General features: G+C 37.5%; 1 protein-coding gene across 5 annotated transcripts in view; it reads left to right on the forward strand.

The window, feature by feature from the left end:
* SNX9 (sorting nexin 9) overlaps positions 1-19,157 on the forward strand; it is a 62,144-nt gene extending 42,987 nt beyond the window's left edge. For all 5 annotated transcript variants that reach the window (XM_086868390.1, XM_086868398.1, XM_086868419.1 and 2 more), the window contains exons 11-18: positions 1,048-1,151; positions 3,532-3,635; positions 6,306-6,383; positions 11,561-11,637; positions 12,584-12,673; positions 14,114-14,228; positions 15,664-15,755; positions 17,089-19,157. In XM_086868390.1, the coding sequence (XP_086724516.1) occupies positions 1,048-1,151; positions 3,532-3,635; positions 6,306-6,383; positions 11,561-11,637; positions 12,584-12,673; positions 14,114-14,228; positions 15,664-15,755; positions 17,089-17,136 (708 nt within the window). In that variant the 3' untranslated portion in view covers positions 17,137-19,157. The remainder of the gene's footprint in view (positions 1-1,047; positions 1,152-3,531; positions 3,636-6,305; positions 6,384-11,560; positions 11,638-12,583; positions 12,674-14,113; positions 14,229-15,663; positions 15,756-17,088) is intronic.
* Positions 19,158-19,882: the final 725 nt, after the last annotated feature.

Below are 19,882 nucleotides of genomic sequence, written 5' to 3' on the forward strand. Positions count from 1 at the left end.
CTTCATAGCAGATCTGGGTTGTGCCTGATCCTGTATTATATTTAAAAATAACCCCCTGCCCCATCCCTCAAAATCACAGTTTTTCACTGAAATTAGTTGAATTAGCACTATGTTGCAGCCTTACCTGATATAACCAGCCATTTTTTATTTACACACACACTTTATTATGATTTTTTAAAATAGATTTTAATATCTTCAGTAAATAAATAAAGTAAAGCTTCAGTAAATAATGGTGTCTTCTTGATTGAGCTCCAGCTCTGTTACTGATGAGAAAAAAACCAGAAAAACTCTGCTGCTTTCTCCTCAAAATAATCATACTTCTAAATACACATAGAATTTGCTGAAAAAGTAAATTATCCAGTCTGGTCTTAAACATTTTCAAGATTCAAGTCTCCAGTGACTAAGGTCACAGCTGACCAGTTTTGAGTCAGAGGTTGAACTACAAACATCCTGAGGTACTTTTAACCATAATTATTCTGTGATCCTGTAAGTAGAGGCTTAATAATGTAGTAAGTAGTAGTCCTGGCAAAATGCTGGTTGGATGGTTAGTGGGGAGTTTTATAATTCTGCCAGCTAGTCACCACTTCTTAGTTTCCTATTTATAGATGTATAAACAGAACAGATGTTGCAATACATAGGGATTTTTTTGACCACTAAGAACTTGGTATGATAATTGCATAATAGTTTCATGATCTTGTTGAGCAGCTTCTGATATGAGACTTATCCTGTGTGCAGAAACAGCTGAACATCATTGTTCATACACTGTATTTCAGTAACACACAAGAAAGGTCTGTTGACCCCAGAATTTAGATAACAAAGTGCACAAATGAGGAAGGAGAGAACTTTGGGAAACTGTAAAAAGCCTTGGCTCCTATGAAGCTTTAATTTTTTAATGAAAGGTTTTAATTCAGGGGTGGTCTGTTGGTTAACAGTTCTCCTAAACATTTCATTCATTCCTTAAGCGCACACCCTTAAAGCGTTAAAGAAGGGTGAGTTGAATGATGGTCAAGCTTTGTGTCTCTCTTTTCTTTTTTTTTTCTTTTTAAGGAGTGGAAAACTGGAAAGCGGAAGGCAGAAAAAGATGAAACTGTAGGAGTCATGATCTTTTCTACAATGGAACCAGAAGCTCCTGACTTGGACATGGTAGAAATGTAAGGTGATTTCTTTGCGTGTAGGCATTTTTCATCTGGGTATGCAACAGATGCTGAGATAATCCAAAACTATGATACTAGGTGTGCACATATATTCATTGATTTGAAGAGGTATTCATCAAGGCAGAGCTGAAAAATTGTTTAAATAATGAAATTTCTGTATCAACCCGTGTAATACTTTGTGGAACTCTTGAGTGATGTAATTTTGACTTCAGTGGCTGAATGCTAATACTAAAACAATTTATGTAAAAGTAGTTGATGGGATAGAGTACTGCCAGATCTTATAGACTTACGTTTTATATTGCTGTGGAAGTGTGTTTTGATCTTTAATCTTTCAGCAGTTCCAAAACATGCTAAACTTACCAAGTATCTTAGGATAATTGTAGATGGACCAATAAGCAGAACAGCGTTTCTGTAAAATAGTTGTATGTAATGTACACATAGTATGATTAGAATATCTCTAATCCATGGAAAGCTATTAAAAATGAAAATTGACTTAACTTACGAAATTACATTCTGAAAGTGCAAATGGATATATTTCTTTTATATATGTGTATATTAAATATACATGCACTTTTTAGCGTATATTCTGTAGGTGATAAACCTTTGGGTTTCACAGAGTTAAAGACTGGGTTTACTATGCAGCCTTTATTTCACTCCTTTAGGCTAAATAATGTTTCTTAAAAGATGTAGTATCTAAGACATGCTTTTCCTGCTGTTGTGGAACACAGAAGCTGCATAATGTTTTGAGAGTGTGTGTGTGTGTGTGTCTGGATAAAATGTCTAGAAGTGTTTTTAGCAGCAAAGCATTAGTGTATCTACACCCAGTACAGGCTTTATGCAAGTGATGCAGTGCATACTGTGGCTATAATAACTTTGTGGTAGCAGTTCTGTACCAGCAGGAAAACATGCACATTTTTAGGTCACTTACACTCCAACCATGGGGATTTCAACCTTCTTCACTTAAGTGATGTGGTTTCTGTATATTCCAGTGGCATAAAAGCTGAAGGGGTGAATGAGAGGAAGGATTTTTGTACCCAGGGTGCAGGAGAGGGAATGTACTACACACACACACACACACACACGTGGCAGAGAGTACCCAGCATGTAGTCTGCTAAACAGTTTGTGCCTGAGCAGGGAGGGCACACCAGCCCAAGGAGAATGCTCACCAGGGGTATGGGTTCCTGGGTTGGGGCTGGCAGCCTGGGGTAGTGCTGGGGAGTATTTTCAAGCAGTTGCAGGAGTGGCTGTAACGTCTCAGATGTCCATGTGTTGTAGTGTGTGGGAATGCTGTTATAAGTGTGTGTGAGTCTTGAAAGCCATTAGTCAATTTACAAAGTGGACAGACCCACTTGTTCAATAATCCTTGGGTTCTTCAGTGTGAAGAAGTTCTTTACTGAACAATTTTGCTAATATTTTGAGAGTCCTGCACTGGTTCATGAGCATTTTTGGTGATCTTGATACCATATCGTATGAAGTTCAGAATATTAAAGGATGCTTTGCTTCTGACCTAAGGGTAGTAAAACAAGAGCCTCTTAGAAAGGCCAGGTGCTAGTTTTTTGCAAATGACTGTGTATCATGTCCAGCTGAGGAAGGAAGTGCTGGTGGGGAAGTGGGAACCTTTAGGTTGTTGGGCCACAGCTGGAGCTGCTGCCCTGGCTCTGGGGAGTCGCTCGGTGTCCCCTTGCTGTGACAGCTGTCTCATGCAGGCTTTGGCTGAGAGCATTTGTAAGATCTGATGCAGTTAAAATAAATCTTGTTGGATAATTATGAAGTACATATTTAGTTTCCTTTTGTAGGGCTCACAAATCACTGTGTATGGAGTGCTGTGTTAATGGAAAACTCTGATAGCTGCATGAAAACATGCTTAAAGAGGAATACAGAGTGACATACTAATTCAGAATTCTCTTTGGAGCATCACAGATTTTTTTGGTTTTGCCCCCTATAATGCAACTCAGCACAATGGTCTTTACAATATAATATGAAAGTATTCATATATATTTCCCTAAGAGAGTTGCTATATTACTTTTTGTTCACCTATGTTAGACTTCTATCAAAATATCTGACATGGTTATTTTCTTTTTATTTTTTCATTGTTGTATGAATTTCACTGCTACAGTTACACTATAATAAAAGTGCTAGTCCAGTGCCAAGTGTCTATGAATCTAACAGAGGAGGAAAAATGGAACAAATAATGTCTGTACCTATATAGGAGAATTCTGAATTTAGTGAAATGGCAGAAATTTTAAGAAATTGATTTATATCTTTCATATTTTTTAAGACTTAGTTGACATTACTAAACATTTCAGTATTGTGTTTAAAGTTAGCATTATGCATCTATTAAACTGCTTTTTGGTTTTGCTTTTTCAAAATGCCACAGAGAACAGAAATGTGATGCAGTGGGTAGATTCACCAAAGCAATGGATGATGGAGTTAAGGAGCTGCTGACAGTGGGACAAGAGCACTGGAAGAGGTGTACAGGGCGTAAGTGTCCTTCTGAACTCAGCAGTCATTTCTGTGGTGCTTTTCTCTCTCTTCTTTAATTCAAGGCACAATTTTTTTCTTTAAAGAAACTCCAAAATGATCATGGGAATTATATGGCATTCTGGCTGTTTTCAGTCTTAAGTGTATAAACTGTGCAAATTTTATGTTAGTATGTTTGATGTGGGGCTTTTTGTTGGGTTGTTTGGGGCTTTTTCTTTATCTCAGTAATATCTGTTCCCTGCCCATAGGTTTAAAAATACTTAAATAATTCTAGTAATGCAGATAAAGCCTTTGTTGGACCTGTACTCATATATTGGTCATTTATTTAAATTGTAGTGACATGGCCAAAAGAGACCGTTTATTTGATGAAATCATATTTTCAAATAATTGCATCTTATTAACCCCTTATTTAGGATCCTTGCATGCTAGGAGGAGTGATTTAAAGATGAAATGAGAGTAAGAGAAAAAGAAAAGAAAAACCAACTTGATTCTAACTTAATCTTTAGCCCAATTCTTTTTTTTTCCTATCTTGTCTCTTCCTTCCCACAGATGTTTAGGGTTGCAGAACTTCACACCAAGTCCCTATGACTCTGCCTGGGCTCTAATTTCCTAGTCCACAGCAGTGTTCAGTGTTTGTGGCCACCACAAGGCAGCTATTGAAAGGAAGCAGGTACTACAGCTGAGGATCATAATAAGAAACACTTCAGGGCAGGCTGTAGTGTCTGGCAACCAAAGACCCATCACACAAATATCCTTGAATCTCCTTAATTTTTTTTATTCTCCTTTAAACTCCCACAGGAAAAAAAAAACCAAAATATTGTCCCCAGAGCTTGAAGTGTATCTCCTGAGTTATGTTTTTGCTTCTTACTTCAGCTGAATATTTGGGGCTGACCAGAGAGAATGGCAAGTGTAGAAGCTCCATCTCTTGTGGAAGTGATTACATTAGACTTTAGTATCTATATGATGTTAACTTTAAATTATTTACATTTCCCAACTTTGAATAAGAGTTTCCTTCTACACACCACTGACCCTCCTGCTGGTCGAAAATAGACTAACACATGACAGAGCTCTAACATGATACAGGTCTTGCTTCACTAGCAAATTATACTGAGGGGAAAGTGGAGAACAGGGGAAGGAATAATGTTCCTCAGATGAGACTAGAAAAACAGCATGGCTTTGCAGTTACAGAAGCAGTGATCAGACCAAGGGCTGGCTGTGACTTGTGCTTACAGTAGAAATTCAGTATTTTTTTAACTGCTAAAGTCTTCCTAAAGTTACAACACTAATGCTTTAGATATGGAATTATTCCTCTAATACTTGTAACTATTAATTAGTAAGCATAGATGCAGCAATATAGTTTTGATTGTATCAAAAATTTCAACTTTTAATTTTCCAGACATTCATACTGATACAAAAAAAGACACTGGTAAACTGGAACATGTAAAATTTCAGTAGTCTCTTGATTTTAAGTTCCCTGTCAGCTCCAGACTTGACTCCTAACTGGAAGTATGTTTGGCACTTCCTGAGCAATAGCTATATGCCTTCCATTCAGTGAGATTTAAAATAACTGACAGTGGAAACTTCTTAAATACATGTGAAAAGAAACCAAAGAATCTTCACTGAAGTTTCTACTGGAGATTCAGTATCAGTGTAATATCAGTATCAGTACAGAACTCTGGTACTCTAAACAGTACTCCTTGTGTAAGAAATGCCAGTTATCATCAACAGTCTGACTTCTGGAGAAGCACTTGATCAAAGATAATCAATAAAATTAGGCAGTTGGGTGGGGGGTTGATTTGGGGGTTTTGTGGTGTTTTTTTATACCACACAAAGGGGTTCTTCTGTAAAAATCAGATTCTGTGGGATGCTAGAGCAGCTAAAAACTTTCTATTTACCTGGGCAGTGTACCCTCTGAATACAAATATTTGATAACAAAACCCATATCTACTTGGGTTTTTTTTTCTGCTAGCATAGACAGCATATAAAGAATTGCATTTGCTTTTCAGATTGCTTTTTAGGCCTCTAGAGTGGTGCTGTTCAAAGTGTTAATAATGAATGCACTCATAAATCACAGCTGATTGATTTAATTGTGATGAAGCAATTTATGCATGCATGTTCAATAAATATATTATAAAAACCAATTTTATTATTCAGATACTTGCATAATTTTTATACTTAGATAATCTTGGTTTCTATTGCCTTTAAATATAAAATCCATGATTTGAGGAGAGTTTAGGTATTATGAGTCTATATAATAATCTTCTCTCTTAAAATATTAACTATTCTCCATATCACACTGCAACACTTCCCCCTCTTCCTTCCCCCATGAGGAGGAGGGGGAAAAAAATCTCACTGTATGCATAGGAGGACTGAGCTAGAAATGCAATGAGATTTCATTTTTTTTTTTATATAACATTCACACACTGTTTCCCCAACTGTTTATACCTTTCAAGAATCCAGATTGTAATTGCTTTATCCAGTTTTGGAACATGTGTAGCAGGGGAGGGGGTAAAGAATGTGATTATAAATGTGTCACTAGAGAAAATGTAAAACCTAGTTGTTTTTGACATCTACTTCATCAAGTTTTGGAAATGCTGCAAATTTAGTCTCACCCTTGTTGGTTTTTTGCTTTTGTTTCCCCTTTTTTCCTCATCATTTTCCCACTTCCAGCACTACCCAAGGAATACCAGAAGATAGGAAAAGCTTTGCAGAGCCTGGCACTGGTCTTCAGCACTAGTGGATACCAAGGTACTTCTATAGCTTCATTTGTACTTTGCCTAAAAAGAGGTATTTTAATTATATCATGCTACATGCTTTTTTCTGATGATCTTAATTCTTTCCTCTTTGAGGTTTAGATGTCAAACATGGTTCAAACATGGAAAAAATACTAAACCCTTTCTTCTGTGAATGTTATGGGGTTTTTATGTTCTAGTCTGCAATCTTGTCTTCTCTCACTGTATAATCTTGTGGTGGGTTAGTGGTGGTGGAAGAGTTTAGTTTGATCTCTTAATATAGAATATGGTCACTGACCTGCCTGTCCAAACATGCTGTAGCATTTTTGTGATATCAAAGAGAAAGGAGAGGAAATTCAGCCTTGAAAATAGATGTCACAGAACTATTGGGTGACTTCATGATACAGCAACTCTACACATTGATGGAAAACTTACTACAATGTTTTGTAATCCATTATGTGGGTTCTAGGGTTGGCTACTGTAGCCTTTTCTTGTCCTTCACCTTTGCTTCTCCTTCAGCAGCCCATCATGTTAGGTATGAAAGCTGTGGGAGGTAGAAGGAGAGCATCAATTGCTCAAAGTTTTCCTAAAATGTAGTCTTTGGACCAAATTTAAAATTCAGCTTTGGTAAGATCTGTTGATGTTTTCCAGACAACTGGGAAATGTTTTCTCATATACAGAGGGTGCCTGTTGAGTCAGTTTTCCCTGGGATTCTCCTTTCAAAGGTGTTTGGGGTTTTGCTATTTTTCTTTCTAGACTTGATAGCAAAACTACTATGTTCTAAAACCTTAAATGTTGCAGCATGAAAGCTTCCTGAAATGTTTCCATCTTAGAAATTTTAGTTGACCAGTACTTGCTCTGACTAGTCATCTGTCTCTTGCTTTATAATCTTAAAACATTTTGCCTTATAAATGATGTACTAAGTGCAACCCTCTGAAATTCTCTTGCTGGAAGTATTGGAAATAGGCATTGTCCCCATAGTTTCTTCTCATCTATGTCCTGTACTTCAACAGGATGACTGCTTGGTTAGAACTGAGCATAGCATATTGCCTAAAAAGTCACTTTTGGATGTGGGAATGACGTAGGGGATTTGCATGGTTATGTATTCTTAGCATGGCTTAGAAAACTGTAAATCCTGCCTGGATAAAATCTGTAGCAAGAATTCTTGAGAAAGGACTGAAAATTGCTTGGGCTCTAGCACATTCTTTTGCCAGGATAAAGGGAAAACAGTATGTCATAAAGCTAGGATACAAAAATGCAGATCAGCCTTAGAAAAGAAAGCTTTGATTTGATTTCCAGCCATCTTTGATGATCATTTGATTTCATACCATCTTTGAATGGTATGAAAAAACAGATCCCATGAAAGTTTGAGAACAAGGCAAGCATGTCTGTCTTTGCTCTTTACCCAGTCATAGCTGGTTGCACCTGTATCTTGTTGAGAAAAGTGCCCTTCCTACAGATGCCTTTGCCTTGATTCCATATATCTTGCTCTTTTCAATAACTTGTACCCTTATTATTTCCAAATTGATAATATATGGGATTCTTTGTTTTTTAATTTGACTTCCCAAGAAGAGAGAGCAAGTATGATGCAGATGTGGCTTTAAATGGCTTCATCACTGCTTCTCTCACTCTATCCTGCCTGCTGCTCATGTATGGATTCACTTGATCATTCCACCAAGTATAGGTCTATAAATTAAGCAGAATCTCTGCAAGAGGTGTAAGCACCTGGATTTAAACTGATGGGGAACGGCTTTCTGGATCTCAGTATTTAAAAGAGGACACATGGCTTCCAACAAAGAAGTAGTCGACAGGCTGAGTATGATGTATGATTTTTTGGACTATCAGTAAGGAGGAATGGCTCATTCAGCCATGCTTAAGGACACTCAGTTCAGTTTCTGTTGGGAGCTGAATCTCTTAATCCTTTTTTTTTTGTTTGTTTTGGTTGGGTTGGTTTTTTGGATTTTTTGCAATATGAGTGTTCTAAAAGTTTAAGCATGTAGGCCACTGAAGATTGCAATGACTGATTTGATGACAGAAACATTTCTAGCTACTGGTAGCTGACTTCTGACATACTGAATTTCCTGCTAATTTGTTCATTTGCACAGCTGGGATGGGATGTATCTATTGTCCATTCCACTTTCATGCCTGCTGTCTGCAGCACCTTATGTGTGGTGGTGTCCACTGTCTTCTCTTCTAATTTCTAGCCTAAAATATTTAAGACTCCACCAGGCAAGATCCACTTGTTAATCCAACTCTAGCTCTTTTCCTCATGCTAAAGAATAAGCCTTATCTATTTGTTTCCAGCCCCAGTGTGTGTTAGGGATCTGTCCCCAGTATTTGTAGAAGCAAGGGTACCTTTACAACTATTAAGGACACACTGAGAGGTTCTGATTTAACTTGGCTATGGGCTTATGTACTGTCCATTTGGTTCCAAGAATACACACTTTGCAAGCATGATGCTGATCCAAAAATGCGTATTGGACAGTAGCAGAATATGCCTGGAAGTGTCCTGCAGCCTGGCAATGTGTTGCCCATGTTACCATATCATAGGATACTCTAAGGTTAACACAGCCTTAAATAACTTGGCTTCTCTTTTGTGGCACCAAATCTGGAGGAGTCTTTCTCCTATATTAAGGGAATGTGAATGACTGGTATGCCATTCAACCATAGTAAGATCTCCTAATCCTACATCACCCCTCAGGAATTCTGTTAGGCAGTTACATATAAGTTTCACTATCCTGTCAGCTAGCAGCAGGCAAATCCTGCTTTACAAGCTGGTTGCGTGCTGAATGTATCTGTTTGAGGTGTACTTATCAAGAAAAACTTTGCTGCAAGTATTTGATGCTAGTATGTCAAACTTTGTGATTTTTCCTACTGAATTATATTAAAATGTGCTTTGAAAGAAAAGAAAACAAAAATACTTCTTGACAGAAAAAAAACCCTGCATTTCTCCCAGTCAAGACTTGGAGCATTAGTTCCCCCAATATGTCTGGTGTATTCCTTCTGAAATGATTATCACTGGTATTTACTAAGCAGTTGAACTGCTCAGAGATGCTCTATTAAACATCTCCAAAAGGCTTTTCATAGTTTTATGTCTTTCTTCATCTCTTTGTGATAATATGCAGCTGTATATCAATGAAAATGTCTGTTTCTCCTTGTGTTAGGGTTGAAATATCTGTGGAATATTACTGGCCATTTTAACTGTTTTATTTATAGCTACCTTCAGTCAATGCTTTTAGGCCCCCTCTGTTTCCTCAGGGGATACACATGCTGAACGCTAAGATAATTTTGTTATAAATGCTTGCAACATTTGGGGCTTTCTGCTATTCTGTTGATTAAAGAAGCCCTGACATCCTGATGTATCCCTTCACTGGGACCAAACTCAGCTTTCACAGACTGAGTTAAGAAGGTAATTCCCAGTTTTGCATCGGTTCAGAAGCTGAGAATGCTGAGAATAAAAGACGATTGGTGTTGGGAGTGTCTGTCTAGATCCTTTGAAGCTCTAATCTAGAAAGGTTTCTTGAGTGAGCTTGGCACAGAAGGGGAGGATTCTGTTGTTGAACTTAAATATACATACTCTTCCTCTTTTTTTTTTTCTTTTTTTTTTTCTTTTTTTTTTTTTCAGATAGGGAAAATTACCATCTTTTATGACATTATAAGATAAACAGCAACATCTAGACCAACCTGGCTTCTGACTCTGAAGCCCCACACCATGTTTTATCCCAAAATCTAGGAGTCAGTTGCCTAAGCAGCAGTTACTTCGAGGTTACTTCTGAGCAGACAAATGAATGCTGAAATACTGAATATAATTTAGCCTCAAGCCTGAAATAATAAAATTTATCACCTTCCAATTTTTTTGTTGTTTTACAAGTTGGTGAAGATATTCTATGAATTGTGTACCTCTTGAGTCTCACAATAGGAATTAGTGTTGGTTATATTTTTATTTTATCCTAACAGGTCCAAATAGGAGGAAAAAAAGGTATTTGTTTAACAGTGTTTGTGTTATTGGACTTATTAGTTCTTAGGATCAGTCACTTTGTCTCACAGCTTTTTGAGTTTGTGAAACCAGTCTAAGGGAAAGCAGGAATTGATTGATAGAACTGAAGCAACATTCAGTCATTACCTTGTTTCCATTAGGACATGCTGAAATGAAGGAATCCTATGTAATAAATCTCTAATGTCGATTAGACCATATGTTGTAGTAGAATCAGATGCTTCAATGTTTAGGTTAATGATTAATGAAATCTATGGTATTTTTCAATTAAGTCACTGATGAACATCTATGGAATAAAATCAAAAAGTTCACAAAAGACTAACTACTGCCTAATATCAAGACATGTCTGAAAGCAGAAGAAAACTATTTTTTTTCTTAAACTAAAATTTGATATCTCCGAACTATACCTTCGCCTTCTGCTCTCTATCTCAATTTGCTTTCTGTACTGTTGACTACGTGCTTTGGACAAGCTAACATGGATGGGAAGGTGAAGTGGCATGAAACATACAAGAATGTAAGGCTTGTTTCCATCTTTGTCCCAAGTAGCCTGTCCTGTTAGTAATACAGTGTTATGAGTGCTTGTGGTGTTGTCTAGCTTAGGATTTATGGTGATGTCTGTATTGTTAAGCATAGATTGTAGGGCCCTTTGATCTGTTTCATACAAGGATGAAAGCCAGAAACTCACTCTGAAAAACAGTGATTTTTACAGAGCTTGAAAATATTATCTAAGAGTTCCCTGAGCGATCCAAAGTCATGTTGTCAAGGAAAAAACTTACTTGAGCCTCCTTTTGCTTCTCTGACCTTTGAATATTTATGTTCCAGGACTGTCAGAGAGCTCAGGACTAGTAGCACATTGGTTTTGTCATTTTATCTTTTGTAACCCTCCTCATTCTTCCTTCCTTTATATCCTGGCACACTTCCTGTTGCCCCATGTGGAGGAATACCTGTGTATTTAAATGCAAAAAATTATTAAGTGTGGAAGTAAGTAGTGCTAGTACTGTGGTAGAACATTAATTTTCTACAATACCTTCAGTTTGCCTCCTTTATTTTTTTTTAAGTTTTTTACTTCTGCTGATCATAAAAGGATGGCTAGGTATTTATTATTGTAAATAGGCTATTTTATATATTTGCCTTGAATCAAGGCAAGTTTCTTGTTGCAATTGGCTTACTGTAATTTGAACACTGATATTTACTTCTAGGAGAATCTGATCTCAACGGAGCAATAACAGAAGCAGGGAAAACTTATGAAGAAATTGCCAGTCTTGTAGCAGATCAGGTAGGAGTATTACGAATTCAATGGCATAGTGTGTACAAACATATCACCTCTTTGGATTACTCCTGACTTCTCTTTTTCCGTCTCTGATTAAAACATAGCTGCTAGTTCTATAGACCAATTAAATTAAATTGCTATTAACACTTTTAAATGCATTTTCATCTTTTTTTCTACTCTGTGTCAGCTCAGGGGGAATGTGATGAGAGAAACCACATTCTGGTTTCTAAAATACTAAAATGATTGTTTGCTCTTTAAATGTGCTCATTTTCTGATGTCTGTGAGCTGTCTTCATTACTGATACAGAAGTAATTGATATTTTATCAAGGACAGAGTTTCTGCCTTCCCTCTGCATTCCCCAAATGTCTGCGGGATCCAGATTTTGCTGTTGCTCTATATGGGGGAATACCTGTGTACCGAACCTGTTCCATTGCCTTGACATGAGGTTGCCTGCTTCAGTAAAAATGTGGCTTAAATAAACCTTGATTGGTATTTAAGACATACATTGATTGTTTAGCATGTTACACTTAAAGTCTCCAAAATGCAGATCCTCTTTATCTCAAGGTTGAGTCTGAAAGTTCTTAAAACATCTTTCCACATTGACAACTAAGGAGATGCACCTATGCATGTACATATTTGTATATGTGATGAGTACTGGAAACTCTTCTTGGGTGAAAACTTAAGGCAAAACCCCTCACTTCATGAGTTAGTGTTAAATGAAACAAAGAACAGAGGTGTCTGCACAATGATGTGCAGTGCCTTGCTCTAAAAATCTTATATTTTTTTAAAAAGCCTTTTCATATATGAAAAACTTGCATAAACAATATTTTGGTTTGGGTTTTTTCAGTTGTTTCCTTCCCTTTTTTCCCCTTTGCCCTTTCTTGGCATCATAGTTTCTTTTCTGTGGTTTTGCCACAGATACTTTTTCTAACGCTTATGCTTTGTTTATTAGCCAAAGAAAGATCTTCACTTTTTGATGGAAACAAATCATGAATATAAGGGATTTCTTGGTTGCTTCCCTGACATCATAGCAGCTCATAAGGTATGTGAAGAGCCTTTCTTTTCACGGGCTGGGCAATGGGGACAGCAGAAAAAGTGGTGGTATGGTACCCTGCATTTGTGCAGCAGCCTGGTCCCTGCTGCTGAAACACTGGAAGTTTCTGTGAAACTGGTTTGTTGATTTTTTAAATAAGAAGTACTTAGAGGGAAGGAAAGCTATAATTTCTCTCAAGAATATCATGACTTTTTGCTATAGTAGAGCAGTAGAAAGTTCATGATTTTTTTCAGATTGACTTCATGTCCCAGTGGGGTCAATAGCAGTAGTGTAAATTTGTAATATTTGAGGCTTATATGGTAGTTGATAATAAAACCATACAAGTACAGTAGGAAAACTCATGTACACTTGCATGACTGGCTTGCTGATATGTGATAAATAATCATGCACTGCCTAGAAGTTTCTTTAATATCAAAAACCAGAGACCAGAGCTAAACTCTTAACATTTCTGGGGGGAAGAAAAAACAAACAAACAAACAAAATACCAGCAACAAAACCCACACACTTTGTTCTCTGTAATACAAAAGCCACAGTGTATAGTTTTGGATATTATGCCTTTTTTTTTGGTCATAAAGTTTTCCTTATGGTCATGTGTCTGCTGCAATGTATTTCAGGAAACTAAATATTCAGAATAATATTATTCTGAATAAACAAGAGCACTAATATGCAAGGTTTTTTGATCACTTGAAGTGTTAAATGTATAGAATAGATACATACTTCAGAGAGCAACAAAGATAAAAGCATATCAGATTTGTGTATTCTTTCTTCAGGACATTTACAGTCCCTCATCCCACAGAGTTATTGGGGGAAAATACCATAAAAAGAACAGAAGAGAAAAAAAGAGAAGAAATGTTTTTAAAACTTGAAACATAAGCCTCCTGCCAAGAGACATGTGAATAGATTCTCTTGCATGTTGCTTCACACAAATACATTGTGTAGGGGAGGCATATCTTTTTATGCTTGTTATTTATGTGACTCAAGGATTTTCTTGAATCAATGGCTATACCTTGCAATGAGTTGTAGTCTCTTGAGAAGCAGTTTTATGTTGCCTTATCTTGTAAAATGTGCAAATAAGGTTCTACAGGCTTTTGGATGTCAGTTATGTTGGTCACATGTAATTTGAAATTTGATCCATTTGTGCTTTTTTGTATATATCCTTGTGTGTTACTTGTGTACTGCCTGTACCAAACTCAATTTGTTGATGACTCTGATCATGCCTGTGTTTGAAGTCACTTTTTGCAAGGACTCTTGGAAGCACTAAAGTGAAATAAAAAACTTTGCATAAAAATGTGAGAAGGCAGAATCGATCATTTTGTGTACATATGTGTACTGAATGCAGACTCAAAATGTAGCTAGTGGCATTCTAGACTACTGTGAAGATCCCTAAGCTGACTACTCTTTTAACATTTCTGCATTTGGTTTCTACAGGGAGCAATAGAAAGAGTGAAGGAAAGTGACAAGTTAGTTGCAACCAGTAAAATAACGCCACAAGACAAACAGAACATGGTGAAACGTGTGAGCACCATGGCTTATGCACTACAAGGTAAACCAAATTTTGAGCTAAATGGCAGTGTTGTAGACCTCTGAAGGACTTCTGTTAAGCAGCATGCTTTGAAAGAAAATCTTTTGCTACTAGGAATAAAACCTGGGCATGGGTTGTTTGTGGGGGCTTTCTTGTGACCTGCTTAGATTTTTCTAAATTTTTTCTAAATTTCAGTTATTTTGCCTCCCCCCCCCCCCCTTTTTTTTTTTAAATCTTGCATTGCTATTGTAAAAAACACATATTTTGAAACTGCAATTTAAAAACCCCAAAACAACTACCCCAGACTGATTCCTTGATTTGGAAGTGATAATGTCTCAAATTAAAAGCATAGACCCTGGTGCAAGAAGCAGGTCATCATGAGCAGAAGTGTTTTTCTGACTTTTAGTTTAGTCAGACATAATCCATCTCCCAGCTGAGATTCATGTCTTTGGATAAGATCTTTATTTCCTGGATGTTTTTTGAATGAATTTTTTCCTCTTTAGGTTGGAGGTGTTGTAACTATAAGGTGCAGCACAGTGCACTAGAAAAAATGGGGAAGTTAGGAGTCAGGGCTGAATCCTGCAGGATATCAAGCCATTAAGTGCATCCTGTTACTGACTTCAATGAGATTACTCATTGCTGAGGGGGTTGCATCATTTTTAGATGATTTAAAGCCAAGAGTACTCGATATATTGTGTGATGAAGTCAGAGCAGCACACAAAATTGATTTTAAAAACAACCAAGAAAACTCTCCACCCCCTTCTTCTTATTCACAGTGACGCAAGAAGATTGTGTTTTATGTGTGGTAATTGTGGAAGAGACCTCTAGGATGACTTTTACAATGTAGAATAATTCTTTTCCCTCCACTGATATCCCAAAATATATTTAACTTCTTTCAGCCATAAGCTGTGATCTGAAATGTAGAAATTGGTGTAAGGTATTACAGCTTCAATAATGCTGTTTCTCAGGTATCTGTTGAAACAGCCTAAGTCAAGAATGGGTCAGACACTACTGGTTGTATCTTTTCTTGTTGTTTTTTTGAACTAAGTACTTACGGCTGTGGCTTACAACTTGATATCCATACTCTTGGAAATCTGAATGTCCTAGCCAAAATTCTGTTGGAAACACTTCAGGAAGGAACAGTTACCTCAGCAGAAGAAAATCCTGCTTGTATCTTTTATTGAATCTTTGTGCACCTGAGTATTGTAATACAAGAACCTGGCTTTGTCCAGGAAGGTCCAGGTTGGTGTGTAATCGACCCCTACCTATCTGACAAACAGTTCCACAATAACTTGAGAGCTGCAGGCAGAACAGGTTGTGAAAGCATGAGAGCAGTCACCGTACTGGCAGGGCTGGACACTGAGCTTGCTGCAGAGTAACTAACTAGAACTGAGTGAAACTGTTCCTAATTATAAATGCTTCTGTTGAATGATTTGTCTCCCGGGTCTGACTGCAGCTGAGATGAATCACTTCCACAGTAACCGGATCTATGACTACAACAGCGTCATTCGTCTCTATCTGGAGCAGCAGGCACAGTTCTATGAAACGGTAAGGGACAGGGCTTCAGCACTGTTTGCTTGGCATGTACTGTGCTGCTACTTTTATAGGAAATACTGGGTTTAATCTATGCTCCCACAGAGCAGATATTTGAAGAATTGTTAAAAAAATTGTAAGAGGAATTGTAAAAAAGCCTGAAAACTAGAACAATGAGTTAAGACAATAATTTCCTATAGATATTGTCCTATGTACATGATTGTTACAGCAAACCTAGTAGAACTAAAAAACACTGTTCAGAAACCATGCTGTTGATAGCTTGACTTACCCCCCCCCGCCCCCCCCCTCCAATGCTGGTACTAGGGTTACAAAGAATTTTAGCTCTCTGATGTGCAGTAAGCAAGGCCTGCTGCACTGAACAGAATAATAAAGCATTTCAACAAAACTTTCCTGCCGTAGGATGGGAGTGAGAAGGGAAACTTTAGTGATTTAAAGCCTGATGTATACAAGTGTGGGGCAGGAGGGACAGGAACATTTCAGGTGACATTAAATATGTTAAATCTAAGCACTCTCCCTACTGCTGTAGATCTCATTTAACAATGTTTTCATGCATGTATTCCTTCTGATTTTTTTAAAATAAACCAAGGACAAGTTTTCTAACATGATATCCTGGTAAAACACTTGAGTTTGAATGTTCTGGAACCTGACTTCTACCACTAAAAGGAGTCTTATAAGTAACTGGTGCCCCTTCACAGCCGTAAAAGATGCCAGTGGAGTTTCAGAGGTATCTTTAGTGGGTGATAACTTTAGGACCCTACCAGGTCACTTTGCTTACTTTCCTTGACACATCTGGTGGGGTTAGCTTAGATTTCCCCTTGCCTTCTTTCAGTCTCTTGTCCAGTCTATTTCAATCCTTCTGGTTGCAGCCTCACCAGTTTTGTTGTACCAATCCTCTCTCCCCCAGAACATGCTCATGCGTGGGGTCATGGCTACCATGAGAACTATAGGGAGTGCACAGGAGCTCTGTTCTGATGTTTCAGTCTTGCTTCAGCAGGGAGGTGGGTTTCCTGGAAAATCTGCAGAAATTTGTTCCTGCAGCTCTCTGGTGCAGTGCAGTGCTTGAAAAACAGACAGAATAATAGCCCTGCACACAATGCTTTCTGCAGTACAACTGGAGCAGTGAAAGTACCAAATTAACAAGGCAGAAGGTGTATATATGAGAATTCTTTATAATGGAATGTTTTGAGAGTCCTGCATACAGAAAACCTGCAGTAATGCCTGCAGTTTTTCATCACATGAGGGAACACCTAATTTCTTAGCCTGCAGTCATATTTCTGCATAGTGTAAAGTGACTACATATTAAATGTCTCCTGTTTCTTTGTTTCAGATTGCACAGAAGCTGAGGCAGGCCCTCAGCCGCTTTCCTGTGATGTAGAAAATAAGGAGTATTCAACAATAAAGAAGAACTCCAAAGTGCTTTTCTGATATGGGGGCAATGTTAATAAAAACTTGTTAGCCATTGAAAAAAAAAAATCCAAAAACCCCAAACTAACAAGAATCAGTTGTAAAAAAAAGTATTATTTAAAATTTTACTTTATCAGCCTAAATCATACAATAAGGCTTTCCTCTCTTGAAAGGTCTCCCATTTGTATCATTATTTAAATAAAAACAGCTAGGTAATGCTGTCAGTTATAGGGATCTAAATTATCAAACTGATATGTTGCCATGGACTTCATGAAAACCTGTCTATCAAACGTTCTTCCAAAAACTCTGGATCAACACCAGAGTGACACATTTGTAGCTTTTTTTTAAAGTGGGAAAGCAGACAAACTTAAGAAAATTACTTAGTACTCATTATATTCAGCTGAGCTCTCCAGCAATTCAGTAACCAGGAGGAATTATATTCATGTATGTTTCTGGCACATGTTTGTGATAATCTCCTGAATGAATGCTTTGTTCTTAAGTTTTGCTTTCCATATGCAGCCATGGCATCCTGCTCCCAGTATGACTTCTGGTAAACATAAATCATTCTTCCCTCTCTTCTTTTTTTTTCTGACTAAATCCTGTGGCGTACCACCTCAGAGCTTATGTCAGGCTCACTTTTTCACTATGCACTGTGTAAGAAGACAAAGTACAAACAAGGAACGAGCCATTCAGGAAAGTGTGAAAAACAGTTTTCCATGCCAGCACTTTGACACCCGTAATGTTATGCCATGAGGCACTGGTGTTTCTCAGTGCTGTATAGGGCCAGCTTCCCCTCTGATGGTTTGTACTGTTTCAGCAGAGGGGACACTGCCACATCTAACCCCAGCTAGTAGACATCCCCAAATTCCAACTAAGCTCAGGTCTTTGTGTAGTAGTATGGTGTGCTATTGGTTCAGGTTAACTTTTTGTTGCCTTCTAATGCAAACTCAAAGGTGACAAAAGTACTGAATAACATCATTAGTTATGACACAAACTCTGTTCTTTGATCATCATCTTTTATCAAGTGACTCAGTGTCCTCTTCCATACTACTGAAATACCATTTGAGGCCTTGGCTTTTCACAGAATCAAACCAAAAAAGCCACCACCAACTGTGTTCACAATGGGCACCAAGTACAGTAACTCATTTCTTGCCATAGGCAAGCAGGAAAGCCAAAATGCATTTTTTTTCTGAAATGTGCCTAGAAAATAAATATTTTAGTTTAAAAATAAACAACTAAAAAAGGCATTTTACCAGTAAGCCATTCTTAAGTGACGGGTACAGTCTGCCAGTTCAATAGTTGCCTTACTCTGTTTTGCATTGGTGTTACTTTTCTCTGCTAGAAGGAAAATCTGGGTCTGCCTGAATAACCTGAAACCAAACCAAATCAAACAAGACTAAGCCTAAGTCTAGATGCTTCTCAGTGTCACGAGTTTTGTTCACCTTTTATAAACCTTGTCTTTTTCTCCTCCCAATTTTAGTTGTTTGCTTCCAAAATTCCATAGCGCGGTGTTGTTTGATACAGCCATTTAAATATGTACAAATTGTAAAGAATGTGTATAAATGTTTTACACCAAATGTAAGATCTGCTTGCATGTAGAAGCAGCTTATATAATAAATTGTTACAATGTGTACAGTAAATTCTGAAATCACTTTTTCAAGCCAGCATTTTTTTAGCATTTGTATATTCACTTTTTGGTAATGAAATCTCTTTGTAACAGACTCTTAATTTGGGAGGGGGAAGGGGGTTCTTTTTACCAATCTTTAAATCGCTCCATATGCACTAAAGTTGAAAGCTCTTTATCTTGAATAGATTGTTTTGGAATCTTAAGTGTAAGCTCTGCATTCCCAGTGCAGGGAAGCTATGACAATAGCAACTGTGTCAGATACAACATTTTGGCAAAAAAAAAAAAAGAAAAAAAGAGAAAAACTGTTTAAAGATTTCTAGTAAAATGAAGTTAAACTGATAATAAATATTTATGTGTATCCACCAGACTATTTTATCTTTTTCTTTGAAATCATCGTGTTGGTTTTTAACAGGGTGAGTGAAATACGAGGCAAATCCTCCCTGTAGCTATTCACCAGCTTGCACACAGGCCAGCTGAGGAGTGAGGAAGCATCCATGTGTCTTCCATAAAGCAGGCATCCCAACTGGATGGTGTAATAGTGCTAGTGACTGCAAACCAGCAAAGCCTATGCATATGTTGTAGGCTCTCTTTATTCAGGTCAGTCCAGCTCGTGGTTGATGGAACCCTCCTGACTGCAAATAAGTAGTAGAGCACAGTGCTACTGTGTATTCCTGGCTTTGTGTCAGCATGGTGTTGACCCAGAATAGGAATCTGATTGTCTTTGCTATATGTTTTTTAAATTAGACATGAACAGTGGCATAGTTTAATTGCATGAGTTGGGGGCAACAGAAAATGCGCACACTAAAGAATTAGTCATAAAACAGAAATAGCAATTTAGTGCAAGACTTGAGCAGTACTCTCCTGTGTTTTGTTTTTCATAGCTGAATAATTAGTGTCTGCAGCATCAACAAGCCTTACTACTGTTCCCTGGCTTATGTTTTCCTTCCAGGGAGAGCCAAACACTGGCATTAGCCCAGTGACTTCATAAAAGACATCAACTGCCCAAGCTGTTGGGTTTAACTTTATACTGTAATTGCTTATTCCGCTACTGCAACTACATCCATTTCTAAAAAATAAAAATTTAACTGTA

This window comes from Cyanistes caeruleus, chromosome 2, assembly GCF_971803275.1.
Source record: "Cyanistes caeruleus chromosome 2, bCyaCae1.hap1.1, whole genome shotgun sequence".
NCBI classification, from domain to species: domain Eukaryota; kingdom Metazoa; phylum Chordata; class Aves; order Passeriformes; family Paridae; genus Cyanistes; species Cyanistes caeruleus.